Source organism: Talpa europaea, assembly GCF_964194135.1.
Source record: "Talpa europaea genome assembly, chromosome: 1".
NCBI lineage: Eukaryota > Metazoa > Chordata > Mammalia > Eulipotyphla > Talpidae > Talpa > Talpa europaea.
In genome coordinates, this window is record NC_140073.1 from 127763540 (window position 1) to 127782937 (window position 19398).

General features: G+C 37.6%; 1 protein-coding gene across 2 annotated transcripts in view; it reads right to left on the reverse strand.

Annotated features, from left to right (window-relative positions):
• The window catches only part of ANKRD44 (ankyrin repeat domain 44), a gene marked incomplete at its 3' end in the record, with an annotated part of 163641 nt that overhangs the window by 95248 nt on the left and 48995 nt on the right, over nt 1–19398 (reverse strand). For both annotated transcript variants that reach the window (XM_084251977.1, XM_084251976.1), the window contains exons 4-8: nt 13259–13459; nt 12575–12662; nt 10959–11101; nt 9666–9878; nt 1618–1696 (exon numbers count right to left, since the gene is read on the reverse strand). In XM_084251977.1, coding sequence (XP_084108103.1) covers nt 1618–1696; nt 9666–9878; nt 10959–11101; nt 12575–12662; nt 13259–13459 — 724 coding nt within the window. The remainder of the gene's footprint in view (nt 1–1617; nt 1697–9665; nt 9879–10958; nt 11102–12574; nt 12663–13258; nt 13460–19398) is intronic.

Below are 19398 nucleotides of genomic sequence, written 5' to 3' on the forward strand. Positions count from 1 at the left end.
GTCTAACGAAAGTATATGGAGGAGGTATGGAAGTCTTTGAGCCCTCAGGGATAACTTTTGGAGAGTTCAAAGCAGCCAGCAGCCCCCAGGACTTATGTAACCACACTGGCATAATGCAGGGGAGATGTGTCGTGACCTGATTCAAAGGCAATGGCCAGTAAGTTCTGGCCCAGCGGGATGGACCTGTAGGAAGGCAGTGCTTACAAGGTGAAAAATTGCTCTTTCTTTGATCTGATCACTGGTGCTTGAAATTGCTTTAACCGGGAATGAAGATTTTTATGCCACAGAGCTAAGGCCCATTGATTAACTTCACATTAAATTAAAAATAATAGATACCAAATATCTATTTTTGTTTATTTGTTAAGATGGCAGATTTGCTTCAGAAAGCCAGTTAGGAAATATAATGAGATGAGGAAAGTAGACAAAAGAAAGTCATTAGTGTCACTCTCTACCCACCCCCACCTTCTTTACTTCAAGCAAAATAAAACAAAATGGCCCTTTCAATAAAGTGAATGTCAAAGGCATACCATATATTTTAAATTAGAATTAATGGGTGCTATAGAGTTAATTTCCATTTTGCCTCCCATGGCTTATTGGAGACTTGTGAGGATTTCTCTCCTCTACAGCTTTACTGAAATGCTTCTAAATTTCCTTGTTTTGCTTCAGATATTTTGCCTCAGATATTTTGCCTCAGATATTAACTGTACTGGCTGGTCTTCAAATGTCAAATAACTTTTTGGTTTTATAATTTAAGTGCCTAAGACATTAATAGTACCACTAACAACTGAAATGTATGTAGTCCAAAATTCTTGAGATGAGGGGAGAGAAGAGGGCTAAACTGACTAATAGAATTTTGAAAAGTAGAAATGTGGGTCAACTAAAGATAGTTTCAGAACTGCTGAACTGAAACAAAATTTGGACTAAACCTGTGTTTTGGATTGTCTTTAAGCTTTGCTAAGATAACAGAAGTTACGTGATCAAGGTCAATCCACTCACACATCCTGGTCATGACCTGCAAAGAGTAAGGTGAACCGTGACATGAATGATAGCCCCTGGCTACAGAATTGCTCCATGATCCACGTAGACCTCTGTTGTAAGACTGGAAAATTACTGGATGATGTAATTTTCCAAGCTCTTTATCAAGCCTGTGATTTTATAGTCCTTTTATCATTTACTTACCTGCTTTCCCTCTGAGTCAACTCATTCTTCCTACCTTTGCCCAAGTAGCTTAATGGTTTTAGTTTAAGAAACTATGGCGAATTCTAGACTTAAAAAAAGCACAGATTTGCTGATAAAACTTCTTTTTATTAATTTCACAGTGAAAAGTGCAGGATCTTGAGCCTGGATAAGTATATCATTTCCAGTTTCAAAATTCACATAGTCTTTGACTGACTGGGAATTGACTGAAAAACTTAGTGGCATTATGTTCTCACTCCTAGGCTGGGTAATGATATGTCTGATAAAGAGCTTTTAGTCAAATACAGCAAAGGACTATGTAAGTTCAAGCTTTATAAACTCCAAAAGAGTAGACCATCTTTCACATTCAGATGACTGACAGTCACATTCAGTCAGATCAGGAAACTGTTCAAATAATGATGCTGTGGGAAAACCTCTTACCGTTCTGAATGAGGGTTTGTGACCGTGTGAAACGCCCATGGACGGCTGTCATGTGCAGTGGACTTTTGCCATCTTTACTCTAAAAGGGGGACAGAGATGCAATGGATCAGTGAAATCACCCTATGATACCTCTAGCAAAGCCTTGAAAACATCAATTTAAATTTTTTCTAGAAGTATAATAAAACATTAGAAAAGCAAAAAGATAATTTTTAAAGCAACAGATAAAGCATACATGAAATCTTAAATTATTGTCTAATATCACATTTTAAAAAACTTAGAGAAGTGAAAATTATTTCAGAGAAGACACGCAACACTTCCAGTTACACTGACAAATTTTAAACCATCCTGTTTCAATCTGAAGAAATCACTCAAAATATTTTTTCCTCTCTGGTGATCTACTGAAGGAGATATTTGTTTTTATTTTTGTCTACAGTACATTGAAAAGGGACAAATGATATGTTAAATTGTTTGGTCCTTTTTGACTAAAGTGCCATAAATTACCATAACTCTCAAAACTGACAAGGAACACTCTCCCATCCCCTACACTCTAATTCACAGAAAAATAACACTTTCAATTGCTCCAAAAAAGAACTGTTTGCTTCATTTAACTAATTAGAAATCACAGGATTATAGTATAAAACTGCTCAGCAAGCTGACATTTTAATGATCACCTAGAAATGTATATTGAATTTCTAGTACCCCCTTTATTATCTAAGATGCAAATAATTGAACTTCCTGGCACATATTAAGCCAAAACATGAAACATGTATACAACATATTTATATGTGTGCGGGAGATCAATATACAAAATACTAAAGTCCTACAGATTTAATTAAGACACAGTTATTTACAGAATTTTATCTAAAAATAGTAATACCCAAAGATACTACTGTTATTTTAGAGCAAAAGCATACTCAAAAGAGAGAACGTATTATTTAAGTGTTGTAAGAAAACAAACCACTTACATTACTGTTATTTTTCTAAGTCTCAGTAGAAACATTATTTTAAGTCTAAGGTTAAAACATGAAGTTTCAAAAATGCAAGCTCATTTTTGTGATGCAATCTATATACTTATGCTTTAAAATGACTCTGTTTTAGAAGCTCTGCAGCAGGAAACAAATATTCTTTTTTTTTTTTTTTTTTTTTTTTGTGGGACCCTCGTTGGCGGCTGGGGAATGAACCGGTGCTGCAGAGGCTGCGGGCAGCCTCACAGCCCAGCACTCAACCGCTGCGCCACCAGGGGAGGCCCAACAAATATTCTTTTAAATAAGTATTTCTCAGAGTGAAGCAAGTACTACCTGCATCAAAATCACCCAGAGATTCTTATTATAAATATGAATTCTGTGCCCCAACCTAGAATCAGAATTATGCTAAAGGAAGCCTCATTTCAGACTTGCACGGCACAGTAAATTTCAGACTGTGAGCTCAAGTAGCTTATAAAGCCACAAGATTTTAACAGGAAAATTTTTTATGTCATTTAAGTCCATTCTTTAGAAAAGGTAGTTGTGTCTAGTCTGTGCCAAGGGAAGAGTTCATCAGAGTGGTAGATGTATCTTGATTGAAAATATAATTCTCATAGTGAAAGGTTTTTAGGTAGATGGGGGTTGGGGGCAGGGAGAGGATCCTTTTCTTCATTTTATATGGTTATAATCTGAATCAGAAAATGTTGAGAAAGGAAGACAGAATTAAGCTTGAAGTTTTACTAAAATGATATTTTTTAAAGAAAAGGGAACAGCAATCAAGAGAATGTAGCTAAGATGCCATCGCTGACCACAGACAAATGGTGGAGGAGAGCTTCCAAAAGCTGGTGCCAGAATCTGGGTCTTGATTTTCAGAACTATAGACTGTTCACAGAACTGAATGGCCTGAGAACTACATAGCAATCATGATTTAAAACTTACTCCCTCCAATAAAAAAATAATGGGAAGTCCTGGACTCTTAGAAAAAAAGAAATTGCAGTTGACTGTTACTTGTCCCTAGGTGGTGCTATTTCTTTAAATTTTGCTCCAATATATTTTCTCTTAGATTTAATATGAAAATATAACAAATTAGCATTCAGTTCAATAGATATAAAGCTTCAACTATTTCAGTGTTTAGGAAATATCTTTATAAATATTTACTCATTTTCCTATGTCTAGAGAAGAGCTTAAAGGCTTCACCAAGGAGTAACCACCAACCTGGTGGTCGCTACCTAAATTGCAGGCAGAGTTAGGGATAAGTAACTGGTTTCTGTGGAGTATAATTTACAAAGTTTGTCCCATTTCAGGGATGGCAAGCACCACACCTTTTCCTTCCTTTGAATGTTGTACCTTTAGTAAAGAGACAAATAAAGATGGTAAAATGCAAAAGATGGCTATGTGATCGGGGGTAATGCTTGCATTCAGATTTATCTTGTGGATCTTTGCCTGGGTTCACCTACTATTGTGTCCAGGTCTTAGCTTTTTTATTTTTTTATTTTTTCCTCATAGGGATATGGGCAGTAGGAGGTGGGGGACAGAGGGACAAAAAGCATTAAGAGTATCAATGAGGCCACTTTGGATCAGCTTTGTTTATATGGTATGGGTGTAAAGTGAATTATTTCAAAAAGTCACTGAAAATTAATGGAGATAAAAAGGACAATACTTTTTATTTAGTCTTTTACAAGAATAAGAATGTTAACGTTGAGACTAAAGATCCTGTGATTCATTTTCTACCTAGAAAGTTTCCATATTAGTACTCTTTTAAAGCAGAATTTAACAACATCTAAAGAAGATTAGTCCTTGAGCTAATGGAGCATATCAATATTTTGACCACTATTCTCCTCAGAAATGCATTTTTTCCCCTTCCATTCAATTTTTCTTATCCTCCAATATCCCTAAACAGATATTGTTACTCCTCAGAAATGTGAAGCCTGTGTGCTCTATAGCACAGTACCTTGTGAAGTCGTACAGCTCAGAGGTCCCACTGGAGGCCATAAGGATAATACTAAGGTCAGCGTAGGGCCAGATGTGGGGCTAGACATGGGGAGGGTCACATACAGTCAAAGCCAAAAGGGTTTCCTAATTCAATGGAAGAATAGTCTAAAACCCTGGCTTGAAAAAACTATACACAGTCCATTTTTAAAAAATAGTTCTAAGGCCAGAGTGGGTCCATAGTTGGCTCAAACATTCATTCCCTCCTTTCCTCACTTCCTCTCCCAAATTCCAAGTGCTATATCCCTTTTAGTGCTTACTGTGAGCTATTCCAGTTTTGCCTTCAACCTCTGCAATACGGCCCTTTTTATAATTTGATCACGGTATATATAAAGAAGGGAGCTGGACCACTTCAGTAGACATGACATGAGCTTCAGCTCTGCTCTCTTAGGGCTAAAGGAATTAAGAGTGCACAGATGAAAAAGAATTGAGACCATGGGCAGGCTGAATGTTAGTGGCCAGGAAGTAGGCAACCTAGCAGTGACAATTTCTGAATCGTTTTCGAAGTTGTATCCAGCACGGCTACATGTTCAGGGCCCTCTTAAGCATTTACTTAGAATGCTTCAAAAAGACTTTTGAGATGCTACAATAATTACAATGTGATCTGTAATGGAAAATAAAATTTGTATTTACATCCTTTTCTTCTTATTTGCAAAACACAAGTGAACCTTCATTATTTTATCACAATTAAACTAATATTAATAGTTAAAGACAGGGCCTAGGTCAATGTAGGCAAAATGAGGGATTGTATAATGTATCAACACATATCCTTTCTCCTTTCTTTATCTCTTTGTAATTGCTCATGAAGATATCACTTATTGTAAGGATAGAGAAAAAAAAAGGGAATATGTGGGCAGGTATTGGCTACATTTCAATATGCTATTTCCCTCAAACTTTGAAAAATCTAAACAAACAGAAACTGTCTTGCAATCTACAAACACTTTCAAAATCCACAGAGCAATGTGGTACAGAGAGATAACAACTTCAATTAGAAAACTACCTCCAGGGTCAGACAGAATGACTACGGAAATGTTAGATGATCCGTGTATCCACAGTGCCCTGGGAATAACGAAGGGGGATTCAAGAAGAAGAAAAAAGAAATAGTGCCTTTGGGACAAAATGGGTGGATGTTGAGGTAATTAAGCTAAGTGAAATAAGTCAGAAAGTGAAAGACAGCTATTGGATGGTTTTACTTATCTTTGGAATATAGATAACAACAACAAAAAAAACATATACAGCCAAAAAAATCTAAGACTTAGTTGAAAACATACTGGTTATTAGAGAAAGTGGGGGAGGGGTGGCAGAGTGGATGGGGAGCGTGGGAATAGGGCATCAGCAAGGGAGGTTTGGGAGAGGGTGAATGAACCTGCAAACATGGAAGAGCAATAATGTAACCCCAAAGTTATACAGACATGAAAACAACTGTCAAATTTAATAATAAATAAAACATGATAAACTAAAAAAGATTTTTAAAAAAGAACTGACAAATAGGAGAGTGTAGACAGAGCAGATAAAGGGAGACTGAGGGAGAAGGCTAGATTTGATTCAAATTCATGTACACAGATGAAAAATAAATCCCAGTCTCATATTTCTGTAAAGGTATTTTTCATATTCTATTTATGATTAGCAGTCTATTGGGGAAATCAATAACTAAAAATTTGGTAAATATGCTTTTCAGGTCCATTTTGTGGAGGAGAAAAGAAGGTTTCTACAAACCAGTGTGTCATATATAGGGGAAGCCTCTTCTCCAATCTGAGCTGACCACTAGTCAGGCAAGTGGGAGAAGCAGGTAGGTGGACCAGAAAGCAGACATCTAGTCTTGGTATCAGACACACTGAGAGCATCACTTCAATATTTTACAGGGATAGTGGAGAGTATTAAACAACCCTGTGAATTAATTAAGTGGAGGTTGGTGAAGAAAGCTACTTTATTTAACTTCAAAATTTTTCTGTTCTTTGGATATTCACAAGATGCCCCACAGACACCAGGGTGGCTAGATTAGAGAGTGGCCCAGCCATCTTGGGGCATTGATGATTTCACCACCTACTAGCCTCCTGTCCTCTCACCACTATCTCTGTGATGTCAACCCCAACAGATGACTCTTTCCCCACCTTGGGACACAGTTCCTGGCCTCTGTAGTGCTCCCAAACACCTTCATCTAACCTCCGCCAAGACCTTGGATAGGCTTGACTTACAAGATCTGGAACTCTGAAAATCTCTATTCTGTTTTTTTTTTTCACCTCTGCCTGTTTTCTATCTTCATGAAGACACTATTCTCCCCAGTTTCCTTCCTATCCTAACTCTTCCATATTATCACTTTCTCTGGTTCTTCCTCCTGATCCTAAGTGCAATGGGTTGCTGGCATTCTCTATTCATGCTTTCATGTCCTGTTCTTCTGGGTGATCTCATCTCTTCCTCCCAAATTCAACTATCAATCATATGAATGAGGCAGCCTAATTTTTTTCTTCTATTCTCTATCATTCTCCATGCCAGAATTTCACATTTTCCATGACTGGTTCTCCTACACTAGTTATACAAAAGGCACAATATTTGCTTCTCAAAAACTAAGCTCATCAATTTTACCTCCTAAGTCTTTTTCTTTCTCCTGACATCTCTCTTACTAACAATAATCGTTTATCAAGTGCTTATCGTCTGGCAGACACTGTTTTAAGCAATTTATGTGATATAACTTGTTTACTCCTCATGACATTTCCATAAAGAAGATACAACTGTTTGCCTGATTTTACAAGTAAGCAAACTAAGACACAAAGAGAAGTTGATTAAGATTATACAATTCCTGTAAGTCAAAGCTAGGATTGGAATTCTAGCCATGGCAGTGCCAGAAACAAACATGTAACCACTGTTCTGTACTCCCTCTCTCAGCCAGGCTTCCATTCTTATACTTGCTTTCAGCTCCTCTATCTCTAGTCCAACCATATATCGCTTGATTTTCTATTCCAAGTCTCTCCCTTCTGCAAAGCCTCTCCATTCTCTTGGCTGTCCTCTGTCCTTATGACCTCTTATCTAGACTAATTTTACTGACTTCCAGTCATTCCCTACTAGACCTCCTTCTAGGTCCAACTATTCCTGAATTTTCTTTTTATAAAAATGAAAATAGTTCTTTTTTCCCCTTTCTGTGCATACACAGAAACACATAACATTTTTAATTAAAAAACTGTATCATATTTACTAATTGAATTTTAATTTTCTCACTGATGAGCAGCCTTTTTGCTAGTATACCCAGTGTCTTATAAGCAAATATCAATGTATTAACATTATGCATTAGCTTATATTTATCTAATTACTTTGTACTGATTTTTTTTCAGAGATTTAATGGATACTGTAACCCCTCCTGATCTGCCTTTTCCCATATTTTCTAGTAGGTTATCATCAGACTTACTGATTTTTATGAGCTCTTTATACATTGAGCATATTGCTCTCTGTTTATCATGAATATTGCACAAAAAATTTCCTTGAATTGTTCCTCTTTTGACTTTATGATAGGATTTTTGTTTTTCCCCCTTTTATTGTTTTGTTTGTCAATAAAAGTTTAAAGTTTTTATGTAGTTATATTTTATTTTAAAGATTTATTTTTTTTATATAAGAGCTGGGGTACAGGCCAGAGGTGCAGGAGTGTGAGGATTCACCAGATAGAGTGGGGAATAGAACAGGCAGACAACCAAAATACACTGCTGAGGGGAACAGCGGGTAAGACAGGAGAGGTCTGCCATGCCATGTGGGAATCTCCCTGGCCAGCCGGGAATTAAACTCACACTGCACAGGCTGTGGGCAGCTTCACAGCACTGCATTCAACCTGCTGCACCACTGGGGAGGACCTGGTTTTTATGTAGTTATATATAGAAATTTTTCCTTTGTGTTTTTGTCTGGTGTTCTATGAGTAGATTATGGTTTCTAGTAGTCAGTTTTAATCACATGACAAACTCCTGAACCAGTAGGTAAGCCTCTTTCATGGTCAAATCACATTTCAGCTTGTTCCTGGCTCCTTTCTTTCATATGATTATACCCATCCAATCACAACAAATTGCTGTTCAGAAAACTTGTCCCATATTTCCCCACTATTAGAAATCATAAGGAAAAAATGTAAAAAGAGAAGGCATCAAAACAGTTGATCAAAATTCTTGAATTTAAATCTTGGAAATAATTTTTCAAAAGCAGACACAGGATATTGGGACTTTGTTTCCGGATTCTTGTGTCCTGAGAAGCCAGGAAGCTGAGGATAAATTTACTGTCTCTTAGTGTAAGAAAGAATACTTCACTACCACCTCTCTGGAATATCCTCTCTCTATCTGGAATATTCTCTTTCAAATTCTCTTGCTCCTCATTTCAACTGATATCCATCTTTCAAGTCTCAGCTCAAAAGCTGCTGCCATTTTTGATCCCAAGTAAGAAACAAGTCAATCCTTGCCTTTTATTGTATGCAACACTTTATTACTCTCTCATGCCACTCATCACATTTTCTTTTGCCTCATGATTATCTAATTACATTATCCCCTGACCATACTGTAACTTCTTTGGGAGCAAAGATCTTATCTCATATTGGAACTCCCCCAGTAATAAACAGAAGGCACTAGGAAAACCTTGCTTAGTTTGCTGAATAAAGGAATCATCGTTAGGAAGAGATCTGTGTCCATCATGAAGCCACTAAGTAGGGCTACTATAGGGAGAATATTGAGAAATTCCTTGGAGGGCCATGCCAGGTTTGGGAATTGACCCGAAATCACTAGATTAGGTTTTCCTTTTGATTCTTAGCACCTTTGCTTTATCAGCTCAACATTTATTTAGTCTTAGAGTCTGGGCTGTGTCAATATCCCTGAAATGCAGTATTTGCTGTAGAACACTCACTGAGCTATGAAGAGCATGTGACTATAAGCTCAGAGCCTTCTATTGGTATCAGAACTCCTGCAAAAAACAACAGAGTTGAGTTGCGTTTCCATAGCAGCACAATGCAGGATAGGGCTGTGGCAGTCAAGGTATTCAAGAGCTATGCGTCATTAAAACTGAACGTACAGCAGTTGATTTTGCTCAAACACAGGCTCAGAGCAAAGGCATTTAACATAGAGACCAAGAGTGCCATACCTGGATGTTAACATCTGCTCCATTGTTGACTAACAATTCAAGACACAGAGCACCATGTGTGGAGGCCGCAGCAAAATGTAAAGGGGTGAACCCGCTGTTGTTGGGCTGGTTCACATTAGCACCATAGTCAGTCAGCTCATTAACTACAGCATCCTGCCCATTGTAGCAGGCGAGGTGAAGTGCTGTGTTCCCATAGATGTTGATTTCATCGATCTGTGGAAGAGTCCAACAGGGGCGATTAAGATCAGTGGAGCAAATTTACCCCATTTTCCACACACACAAAAGAAAACCAAAAAACCCACCAAAACCCAATGGCTGCACTAGAGAAAGGAAATTCCATCCATCAATGTGTTATTGAGAGTTCACCCTTGGCCTAGCACAGTGATCCTGGCAAAGCTTGTCACTTTGAGATAAAGACCAGCAAAAGGCGAAGGTGACAGTAAGCTACCAGGAAGCAGAGTTAGAGGTTTCCACTTGTGGAAAGATATTTTTCAGTTAGGACAGGGGTAAAAAGTAAAAGGCAAAGCTGCCTCAAAACGTCAGAGGAGTAGTGAATCAGGGTAGTCAGAAATGAGTCCCAAACTCAACCATGAACATGAAGAGAAAGGGGTGGGAGGTGTGTAGGGACATGCTGTGGAGCCTAACTCAGAAATGGGGCTCAGAAGCCACTTAGTGTTTGGCTCTGATGTCTGCACCTCACAAGGCACATTCTACACCAGGCCTGGGAACTGTCCTGCATGTTTTGCCACGGCTGCCTTCTGCTTTCCCAGACCTGCCCTGGCTGCTGGGTTTCACCATCCTGGTTTCAGTGCTGTGCCTTAGATTCCCTTTCCTCGGGCACAGGGGTGTTCTAGAGCCTCACCACCACTCCTGTGCTGCTAACTGAAGGAGAATGGGGTTGGACTGAACGCTCCAGCGCAGCACTGGGCCATTCTGCTGTTTGTCCCTGCCATTTATTCATTCATTCGTTTCTGCCTGGGAGCCACGATTTAGAAGATTCTGAAGGTGGGAGGAGAGCTCTAGCCAATCTTTTAAAAGTGAGAGTTTATTATGTATCATATATATGTTTACATATTTCTCTAAGTCCATACAGAAAGTTAGTCTTGCTTCTGATGTTCTAACTTAGTACATGCCCCACATCAACCTTCATTAGTTGCCCATGTAAATGCAAAAAGATAGGACACCAGAAAACGAGGGAGGGGAGTTTCCTCTTGGATTAAAATGCAAACAGGATTTAATTTCAGAACAAAAACCCACAAACACACCACAGGTGCTGCATTCATCATAGCTCACCTCCACCCCCAAATTCAGGAGATGCTTAACAACATTGATCTGTCCGTTGGAGGCTGCGGCGTGCAGGGGGGTGTAACCCTTCTTATCCTTACATGTCACTTCTGCGCCATGGTTAATGAGCAGCGCCACGACGTCCAGGTGGCCTTTACAAACAAAGCCACAGAAAACATTACTAACCTTTCCAGAACAATTTGCCGATTCAGTCCACATAAATGATCACCATTAGTTTTAATTGCCACCAGTATTTTGCTGAGCTCTTTATAAAAAGCTGGTTTGTGGCAAATATTCAACAAATATTTAGTGAGTGCTGACTACATGTCAGGCACTATGAGAATGCTGCAAGGGAAAATAAGACAAGTCCTATGTGAGCCTTCTCTTTAAGGAGATCTAGCAGAAGTGATGCCTGTTCACTTAGATTTGTTTGCAAGTATCATCATTTAAGCAAGCATTGTTGATGTGATAAGCCCAAGGATTCACTGAACCCATCTAAATCACTCATTCTTTTTTCCCCACAATTAATGTCATTTTTATGAAGATAAAAGACTTACATGCTTGTTTAAATATATTCAGAAAGGGCAAGAGGTGTTAAAGGGAAACCAAAATTACCCACAACTGTCAATCCCTACGGATAATGAGTTAAGATTTCAGTGTATATTTCCCAGATTGTTTTTATTGTATAGTTTATTTTTACAAAAATGAGAATCATATTATTCATACTGTTTTGTGATCTGTTTTCACTTAATGTATAACAGAAACTGTGTTAATAAATATCATTGATGTCATCATGGCGGTTACTGTACAGTGTCCCATTCTGTAGATCTTCCATAATTCATCAACACAACCTCCTGTGAATGGGTATTCAGTTGTTTATAACTTAGTGCTGACAGAATCCTGTCTGCTTTTCTAACTAACTGCAGGATGTTCTCCAATTAGAAACACAAAGGAAGGATCTTAGTTCTTCTTTTCCCACAAGTCTACGCTGAGAATAAACTCCGTGAGATCTATCATTTGTCAGTGGTATTTATTTGTGCCCACAAAGTGAAAAGGAAAAACACAGAAATGTCCTTTCTTCGTGTCTCCGATCCCGGCAGGCAGAAGGGAGGTCTCGTGCCCCAACACACTGTAGACAGTGGAATCACCAGAGACCCACAGCCACTCTGGCCCCTCTCAACCTCCACGCCAGCCAGAGGGCTGTCTCTGCTTCCTTCCATTTTATTTCTTTCATAAATATTTATAAAGAGAAAGACAAATGGAATTTGCATCCTTACTTTGCCAACCAGTTCTTTTTCGTTTTAAACACCCGTTTTGGCTTCCATAGCAAGTTAAAATAAGCCCCATATGTGTAGCTTTCCAATCCAGATCGAAACACATTCACCAAGGTGTGGGCCATGATTTAGCCCTCCTTTTTATAAGATAAATAAATCTCTGACCAAGCAACTGCCCAAGTAGAATGTTCGATGTATGCCAGTAAAAGGAGTTGAATCTTAATTTAATGGAAACACACACTTGAAAACAAATCTGGTGTGCCCAAGAGAAAACCTGCATGGTCGATGAGAGATCCATGGCTGATTTAGTTAAATTATCTGCACTTTATTGTCCATTCACAGAATCCTTACCCATATATGCTGCCCAGTGAAGAGCACGCCGGTCCTTCTTGTCAAATGCATTGATGTTTGCTCCTTTGGCCAAGAGTAAATTGACCATCTGAAATATAACCAACAATGAAATTGGGCTTCCCTGGTGGCCTAGGGGTTAAGTCTCAGCACTATCACAACTACAGCCTGAGTTCAATCCCCAGCCAGGGAACTAACCCACATGGCACAGCAGACCTCTCCTGTCTCACCTGTTGCTCAGCAATGTATTTCAGCCAATCTGCCTGTTCTGCTCCCCACTCTGTCTCTGCTGAATCCTCTTACCACCATCCCCGCACCTCCACTCCAGTTCTTCTACACACAAATACACACATACACACATGAAATTGAGTATGTGTAAAGCTGCGGGCTCTTCTCCACCTGCAGGTGATCTGAGCCAAATTAGCATCACACCAAAAGGTGGGTCAGAAATCTAATGTCACAGCTGATGCTGTGGAATATGTGCCAGAGGAAAAGACTGAAGTGACGGCCACTTTTCCAATCCATTGTGGCTTTAAATTTGAAAAACAGATATAGCTGCCTAAGATCTGGTGCGCAAATATTACTGTAACATTCTCTGAAAGTCTTAGCAAGAACATTAGGTTCTGTTTGGGCTGAGAGGGTGTTCAGGAAAGGAATGTTTTGGTTCCTAGCGATGACAACACCTACCTCCAAGTGACCATTCAGAGCAGCATGGTGCAAGGCTGTGCGGCCCCCTCGGTCGGAGACGTTGACACTGCTCAGCAGGGGAATGATCACTTCAGCACACTTGACAGCCTTATTGGCTGCTGCCACGTGCAGGGGTGTCTGCCAGTTCTTGTCCCTCGCATTGACATCAGCAGAGTGCTTAATCAATACTTGCACTGCTTCCTACAACAAAAACAGAGTTTGCAGGGTCACTGACAAATGCTCAATCAATAATTATTGGGTGTAAGATGCTCACCAGACCTGGGAACTACAAAGAGAAAGGGAATGCTCCTGTCCTCACAGGTGGACACAGACTGAAAACCAAGCAAAGGTCTAAGTTTAAGGTTTCCTTATAAGGTACACCTTATACATCTTATAATAAGGTGTATCCTTCACACAAATAAGAGTAGCTGTGTGTAAGCATGACACCAAGGTGAATTACTGAGATATTCATAGGCTAAAAGTCTCCTGAAAGACCATCTAAGATTGACGTGTACTGTCAGTTGCACACTGGCCACCTTTCATGGACTCTTACCCATCTCAACCCTTACAGGCTTAAACTGTTCAGTCCACATTATCATGCAGCTATAAAAGTACCCCAGATAGTGGGTGACTTAACTTCAGTAAAATTAGCAATTTTATCAGGGACACAAGTAACAAAATAAAAAGTGTCTCATGAATCAGTAGTAGCAATATATTGTTAATAATGGACAGTAAGTTTAAGGGTGCATGGCAAAAAGAAATTCACTTTTCAAATTAGAGAATGCAATTTAAATAAACAAGTAACAATTTAAATAAACAAGATGATATCAATAAAGGACAATTAACTGATAGGGCCCAGGTAAACAATTTTGTTAAAAAAAAAAAGACACAGGCCCACCCATCCTCAGCAATAAAGTAATTACTGTAAAGTATTCCATGAGCCTATTGTGTAGTGAAACATTTGTACATGTTTTATTAATGCTCACCTATTGTGTACAAAACACCACTGGAACTATGGAAGATTGAGAGAGACATTAGTGTCTCTAGCCCCAAAATTAGATGGGTTAACACAAAGAAAACTTAAATCACAATATAAGCATTAAAATTAAAATTTTAAAAATCACACTTTTATGGGCTCTGATCTCATAGACTGTGAGGTTTATGTAGATACACAATTTATTGTGATGCAGGAAAAAAATTGGAACCTACATTTATATTTATTTTCTTTAAAAAGGAAAGCATTTTAGCTGCTATTTAATGTCTGAATTGCACTGTGCCCTCAGTCAGCTCTACAGAGAATCCTGCCTCACTTAATAATATTCAAGATGCCCTCAGGGAAGAATAGGTTTCCACACTAAGGGGGTGGGCACTGCCCTCTCTTCGTTTGCTTTGGGCACACTGAAATGTGTACTTCTCGGCTTGCCAAGTCAATTTATAGATGATAGTATTTCCCCTTACTAAAAATACCTTAAAGTGAATAAGATTCATGCAAGGAGCACACTGATTAAAAATGATAATACCAATGCAAGTATAAATAATATCAAGTCACCAAGCTGACACTTCTATTCCTAGGACAAGCTTGGTATCACCTACTTTACAAGGTAAAAGTAATGACAAATTTAATCAGATTTTACAAGAACTTGGCCCAAAACAGAGAGAAATCATAGGAAGGCTATTATCTACATGGTTATATAAGACCATGATAAATGAAAAGTTTCACGTTAAGTATATTGTGTCTTGAAATAAAAACCAAAGATATTAATTCATATATATATATATAAAATTTTAAACAAATGAGATGCATATTTTGAAGATGCATGCTGAAAAATTTCTCAGACCTATGACCAAAAGGTCAGCAATAACCATTTCAACACAATACTATAAAAAGCAGTATAGTAGCCTCTTCACAGATCTACAGCAAAATAATAATACGTAGTATCATTTTAATACCTTCACCTTGTGTGTTATCTTACTGTATTTATTTTTGCTTTGAATTGAATATTATGTAAATTCAGGCTAGACCAACAAAACAGAAAATATACAGGAATATTTCACAAATTTATACTATTTGGAGATAAGAACAATGAAATGAATTCATAAGAAACTTGGTTTCTTTAAAGTAACAAAGTGTGATAACCTTTAGAGTAACTCAGACTAGGTGATTGAGATCTTACCTAGAAGAGGCCTTACTTTTAAATGAGTAAGTAGGAATGATTTGCATTCCACACAAAGCAACATATTAAGCAAAGAAAAAAAATACATTTACATGCCAATCATTGTTTTATATAAATAAGTGCACATAGAGTATGGTGGAGTTCTGTACTTTTAAATAGGAAATATCTTTCAAATATTTTAATAACAGCTGTATTTTGGCCTCTTTTTGTAAATAAAGTTTTATTAGAACATAGTCTCATTCGTTTGTTTATTCATCGCCTATGGTTGCTTTCAAGTTACATATTTGTGTTGAATACATATTCAAGTTGAGTGTTTGTAACAGGGACATTTAGCAGCCATCAAAGTTTAAAATATTTACTATCTTATACTTTATGGAAAAAGTTTTCAGACCCCCTGTCCCGCTCCTTGTTTGAATCACCACAAAATTTCAAGTGTCAAATCTGGTTAAAATAAAATTTTACCATTTACTAGGATTAAAAAACACTGTTTTAAAACCAAATTCCTTCTGAAGAGGCTAGGTCCTATTAAGAGTCAGACCCCTGTGTGTTGGGCAAGGCCTCTGTGATGGAGTGGTGGTTCTGCAGTGAAACTGGGAGTGGGGTGTGCAGAGCTGAACTGTTCCTCGCAAGAGTGAGGTGCATTTGGAGCTCAGCAGGAGGAAGGTGTGAGGACACCGAAAGAAGAGAGGACATGAGCCTCATCACAGGGCAGAGGTGTAGTAAGTCTAGACTGGATCAGGCTCAGTTAGTTTTTAAGCTTGTCTTTATCTGACTCTAGTTTTAGTTACTTTACGTATTTATACTTTTAAACTGCCAAATCACCTTAATACACTTAATAGGAAATTAGTACAATATTTTGGCAAAAACAAACCTTTGATTAAAAAATACAATTTCCTTTCTAAAACTGTTTTCTCTTTCTAAAATTTTAATCTTGTAAGGATTTAATTTGGTTTTCAGAGAAAGTAAATGTATGGCTATTAAGAGAACTAATTATCTTTTAAATCAAAGAAGTTTCTTTTTCCCTGTATCATGCACTGGCTTAAATCCAACATCTAGGCATTTTTCTCTGACAGGAATTTACAAGGCAAAGAAACTAAAGTAAGAGAAGGAAAGCAGAACCCTTTCTAAATCAAGCAAAGGTACCTGAACAGTGTTTTTCAAACTATCTGTGATAAAGGGCCAGTTTTTAAAAAAAGTAATACAAATCCATCATGACCCAATACTTGTGTAAAGATAATACAAATTTGTAGAATAATAATATCCAAAAGACAAATTATTTTATTGAATTTATCAGGCATGAAATTATTTTATCATATTGCTCTAAAAGACACTGAATGCTGAGTCTTATTATGACAAGAGCAAGAAAGCAGCTCACAGGCCCACGCCAGCACACAGACCATGCGGTAAGCAGTGCTCCTTCAGAGCCTCTGTTCCCTTTTTATAAATAAACACAGAAGAGGATACTGGCATTTCTCCTGAATGGAGGTATTAGGACAGTTAACATTCAATCTTAAGACTGGAGGCCTTGTTGGATTACACTCCACAGGAGGCAGCACTACGCAAGAGAGAAATAATAGAGGGAAGAACTGTCACCGGATGTATGTCATGTGGGAGAGAATTGGAGATGACATCTGTAGTCATTTTATTTCTACTTTTTATGACTTTCTCTTTTTACAAAAGGCCATCCCAACTCTGCAGTAAGAGTAGAAACATCACTGTGGCACATGGGAAAGATGAGGAGAAATAGGAAGCATGTATTTTAAAAACTGTCACCCCTAGTATTTGATTTTTTCACGTTCTAATGTGTGTGGCATTAAATGGTCATAAATTACTCATAGAAAAGTCATCACTGATGACAATATATAGTTCTTGCAGGCCCAGCAATGTCAAATTTTATAAACTGTGAGTTGCTTGGGACCAGGATCTGAGTCTTATACAACTTTCTGTGCTCTTCACAAAGAGTAGCAGGTGACTTTTACTTTATGTATATTCAACAGCATTGAGTAGGAGAGGTTGATATAATCATTAGCAAACTGTCTAAATAATAATACCAAGTGTTAAGACATTTATTGTGGATTCCCTGCATTTATTAGTAAGATATTTATTGATGTCCCTGAGGGTGCATTCAAGTCCTAAGGCATTTACATTGTTACTGTAATCACTTGGGTTTTTTGCCCTATGTTGATTATTGTCCTACCTTATTCTGTAAGAACTTATAAATTGGTGTCCAATCAATTCGTTCAATTTATCAGATGGTTCCTTTTAAACTACCCCTCATTAAACTAAACTCACTAATTATTATGGGACTACAATTATTCTAAGAACTAATAGTTCACTGGAGACTTAGGAATATGAAAGAATTCTAAGGAAACTTATTCAAGAAGCACTGCCTTTAAGCATTAGGAAGATTGTTAAAGTATTTCCAATCTTCAATCCTGGGTCATAAAGTATGTTATGTGGACCACATGCTTCAGAATCTTCTTTTAAAATGTGTATTTATGGACCTAACCATAGGTTTCATCATAATCAACACCCAGATGATTTGAATGCACACCAGATCTCATTACTACACATCTACATTCTAATGAACAGAAATTATGAAATTCTTGCTTTCTTCTCAGTCCAGGTCTGATCTATGTTTCAAGTGTAAACATTCTTTTAATTATATATTAATATAGCATTACTTAATATAATACTTTAATATAAAAGTATATACTATAATACTTTAATATAATACATAATATAGCATTACTTTCTTTCCATATACTTTTTCCATTGTTCCTGTCTAAGCAGTTAGCTCACAATGATGATGATATTTTCTATAGGAAAGGAGAAATACAAGATTTTAAAATTTAAGCTTTGAAATGCTTATCCAGACAAGCTCTGGAAAACATCTTAATACCTGGTGATTTCTGTCTGCACAGACACCAAAAATAGACCTATTTTATTGGTTGGAAGAGTATCCAAAGGGTGCTTTTGTAATTTGAGGGAAGCTGTGGAGCAGGGTGGTTAAGCAAGAGTTTCCTAGTCATTCTTTCCTTCACCAACTGGTTGTGGAGCCTTTGACTTGTTACGCTTCTTTGAGATTGTTTCCTGAATTTAGATTAATAACAATATCAATCTTTAGAAGACCTAAATAAGGGACCAGGAAAAAGACTAATTACAATAAAATAAAAATCAAAATCAACAAGCAACTATAAACCAGAGACACACTATAGGGTAGAGGGGAGGAGGGATTAGGGTCAAAATAAGGGGGTGGGGAATTGTGTGGGGACTATAATTAAGATGAAAATGCATCCATTGTGCAAAAATGAAAAATGATGTAAAAAATATATGAAATGTAAAAAATATATAAAATTCAAAAAATAAAGTTAAAAAGAAAAATAATAATATCAATCTCAAAGGGTGACTCAGAGATTAAAATGGAATAATACACAAAAAGTGTATATCATACTGCCTAGCACACAGTAGGTGCTCAACGAATGTTCCTAATGACACAACATGTATGGACACAATATCTTCAATTCTTTACCCCAAAGACATCATAAAGCCATTTTTATCTTTCCTAACTAAAAGACAGTCTCTAGAACAGGGCAGTGAAAACTTCAGCAATTCCCCTTTGGTGTTACTATCAGCTCATTACAGAAGAGAGGCATGTGTAAAAGCCACCTGCACTGGGATGCAGACACAACAGGTTGTGGCTGTGTGCCCTGTCTGTCCAGGGCACTTGGTCCTAAAAGGCATACTTGTTAATCCCTTCCCAACCTCCTGCCCATCACCCACATACTCCCACCCCAGCGTATTTAACAATGCCTTCTACCTAGCGGGCTTCCATAAACATGTGTTAAGCTTCAATAAACATATGTTAAACTCTCCAGGTTTGTATACATTTAATTTCTTTCCCCTACTGTTGCTCTGTTCCAAGAAAGAAAAATGAAAAAAAAAAGCAATAAGGAGAAGTTAAAT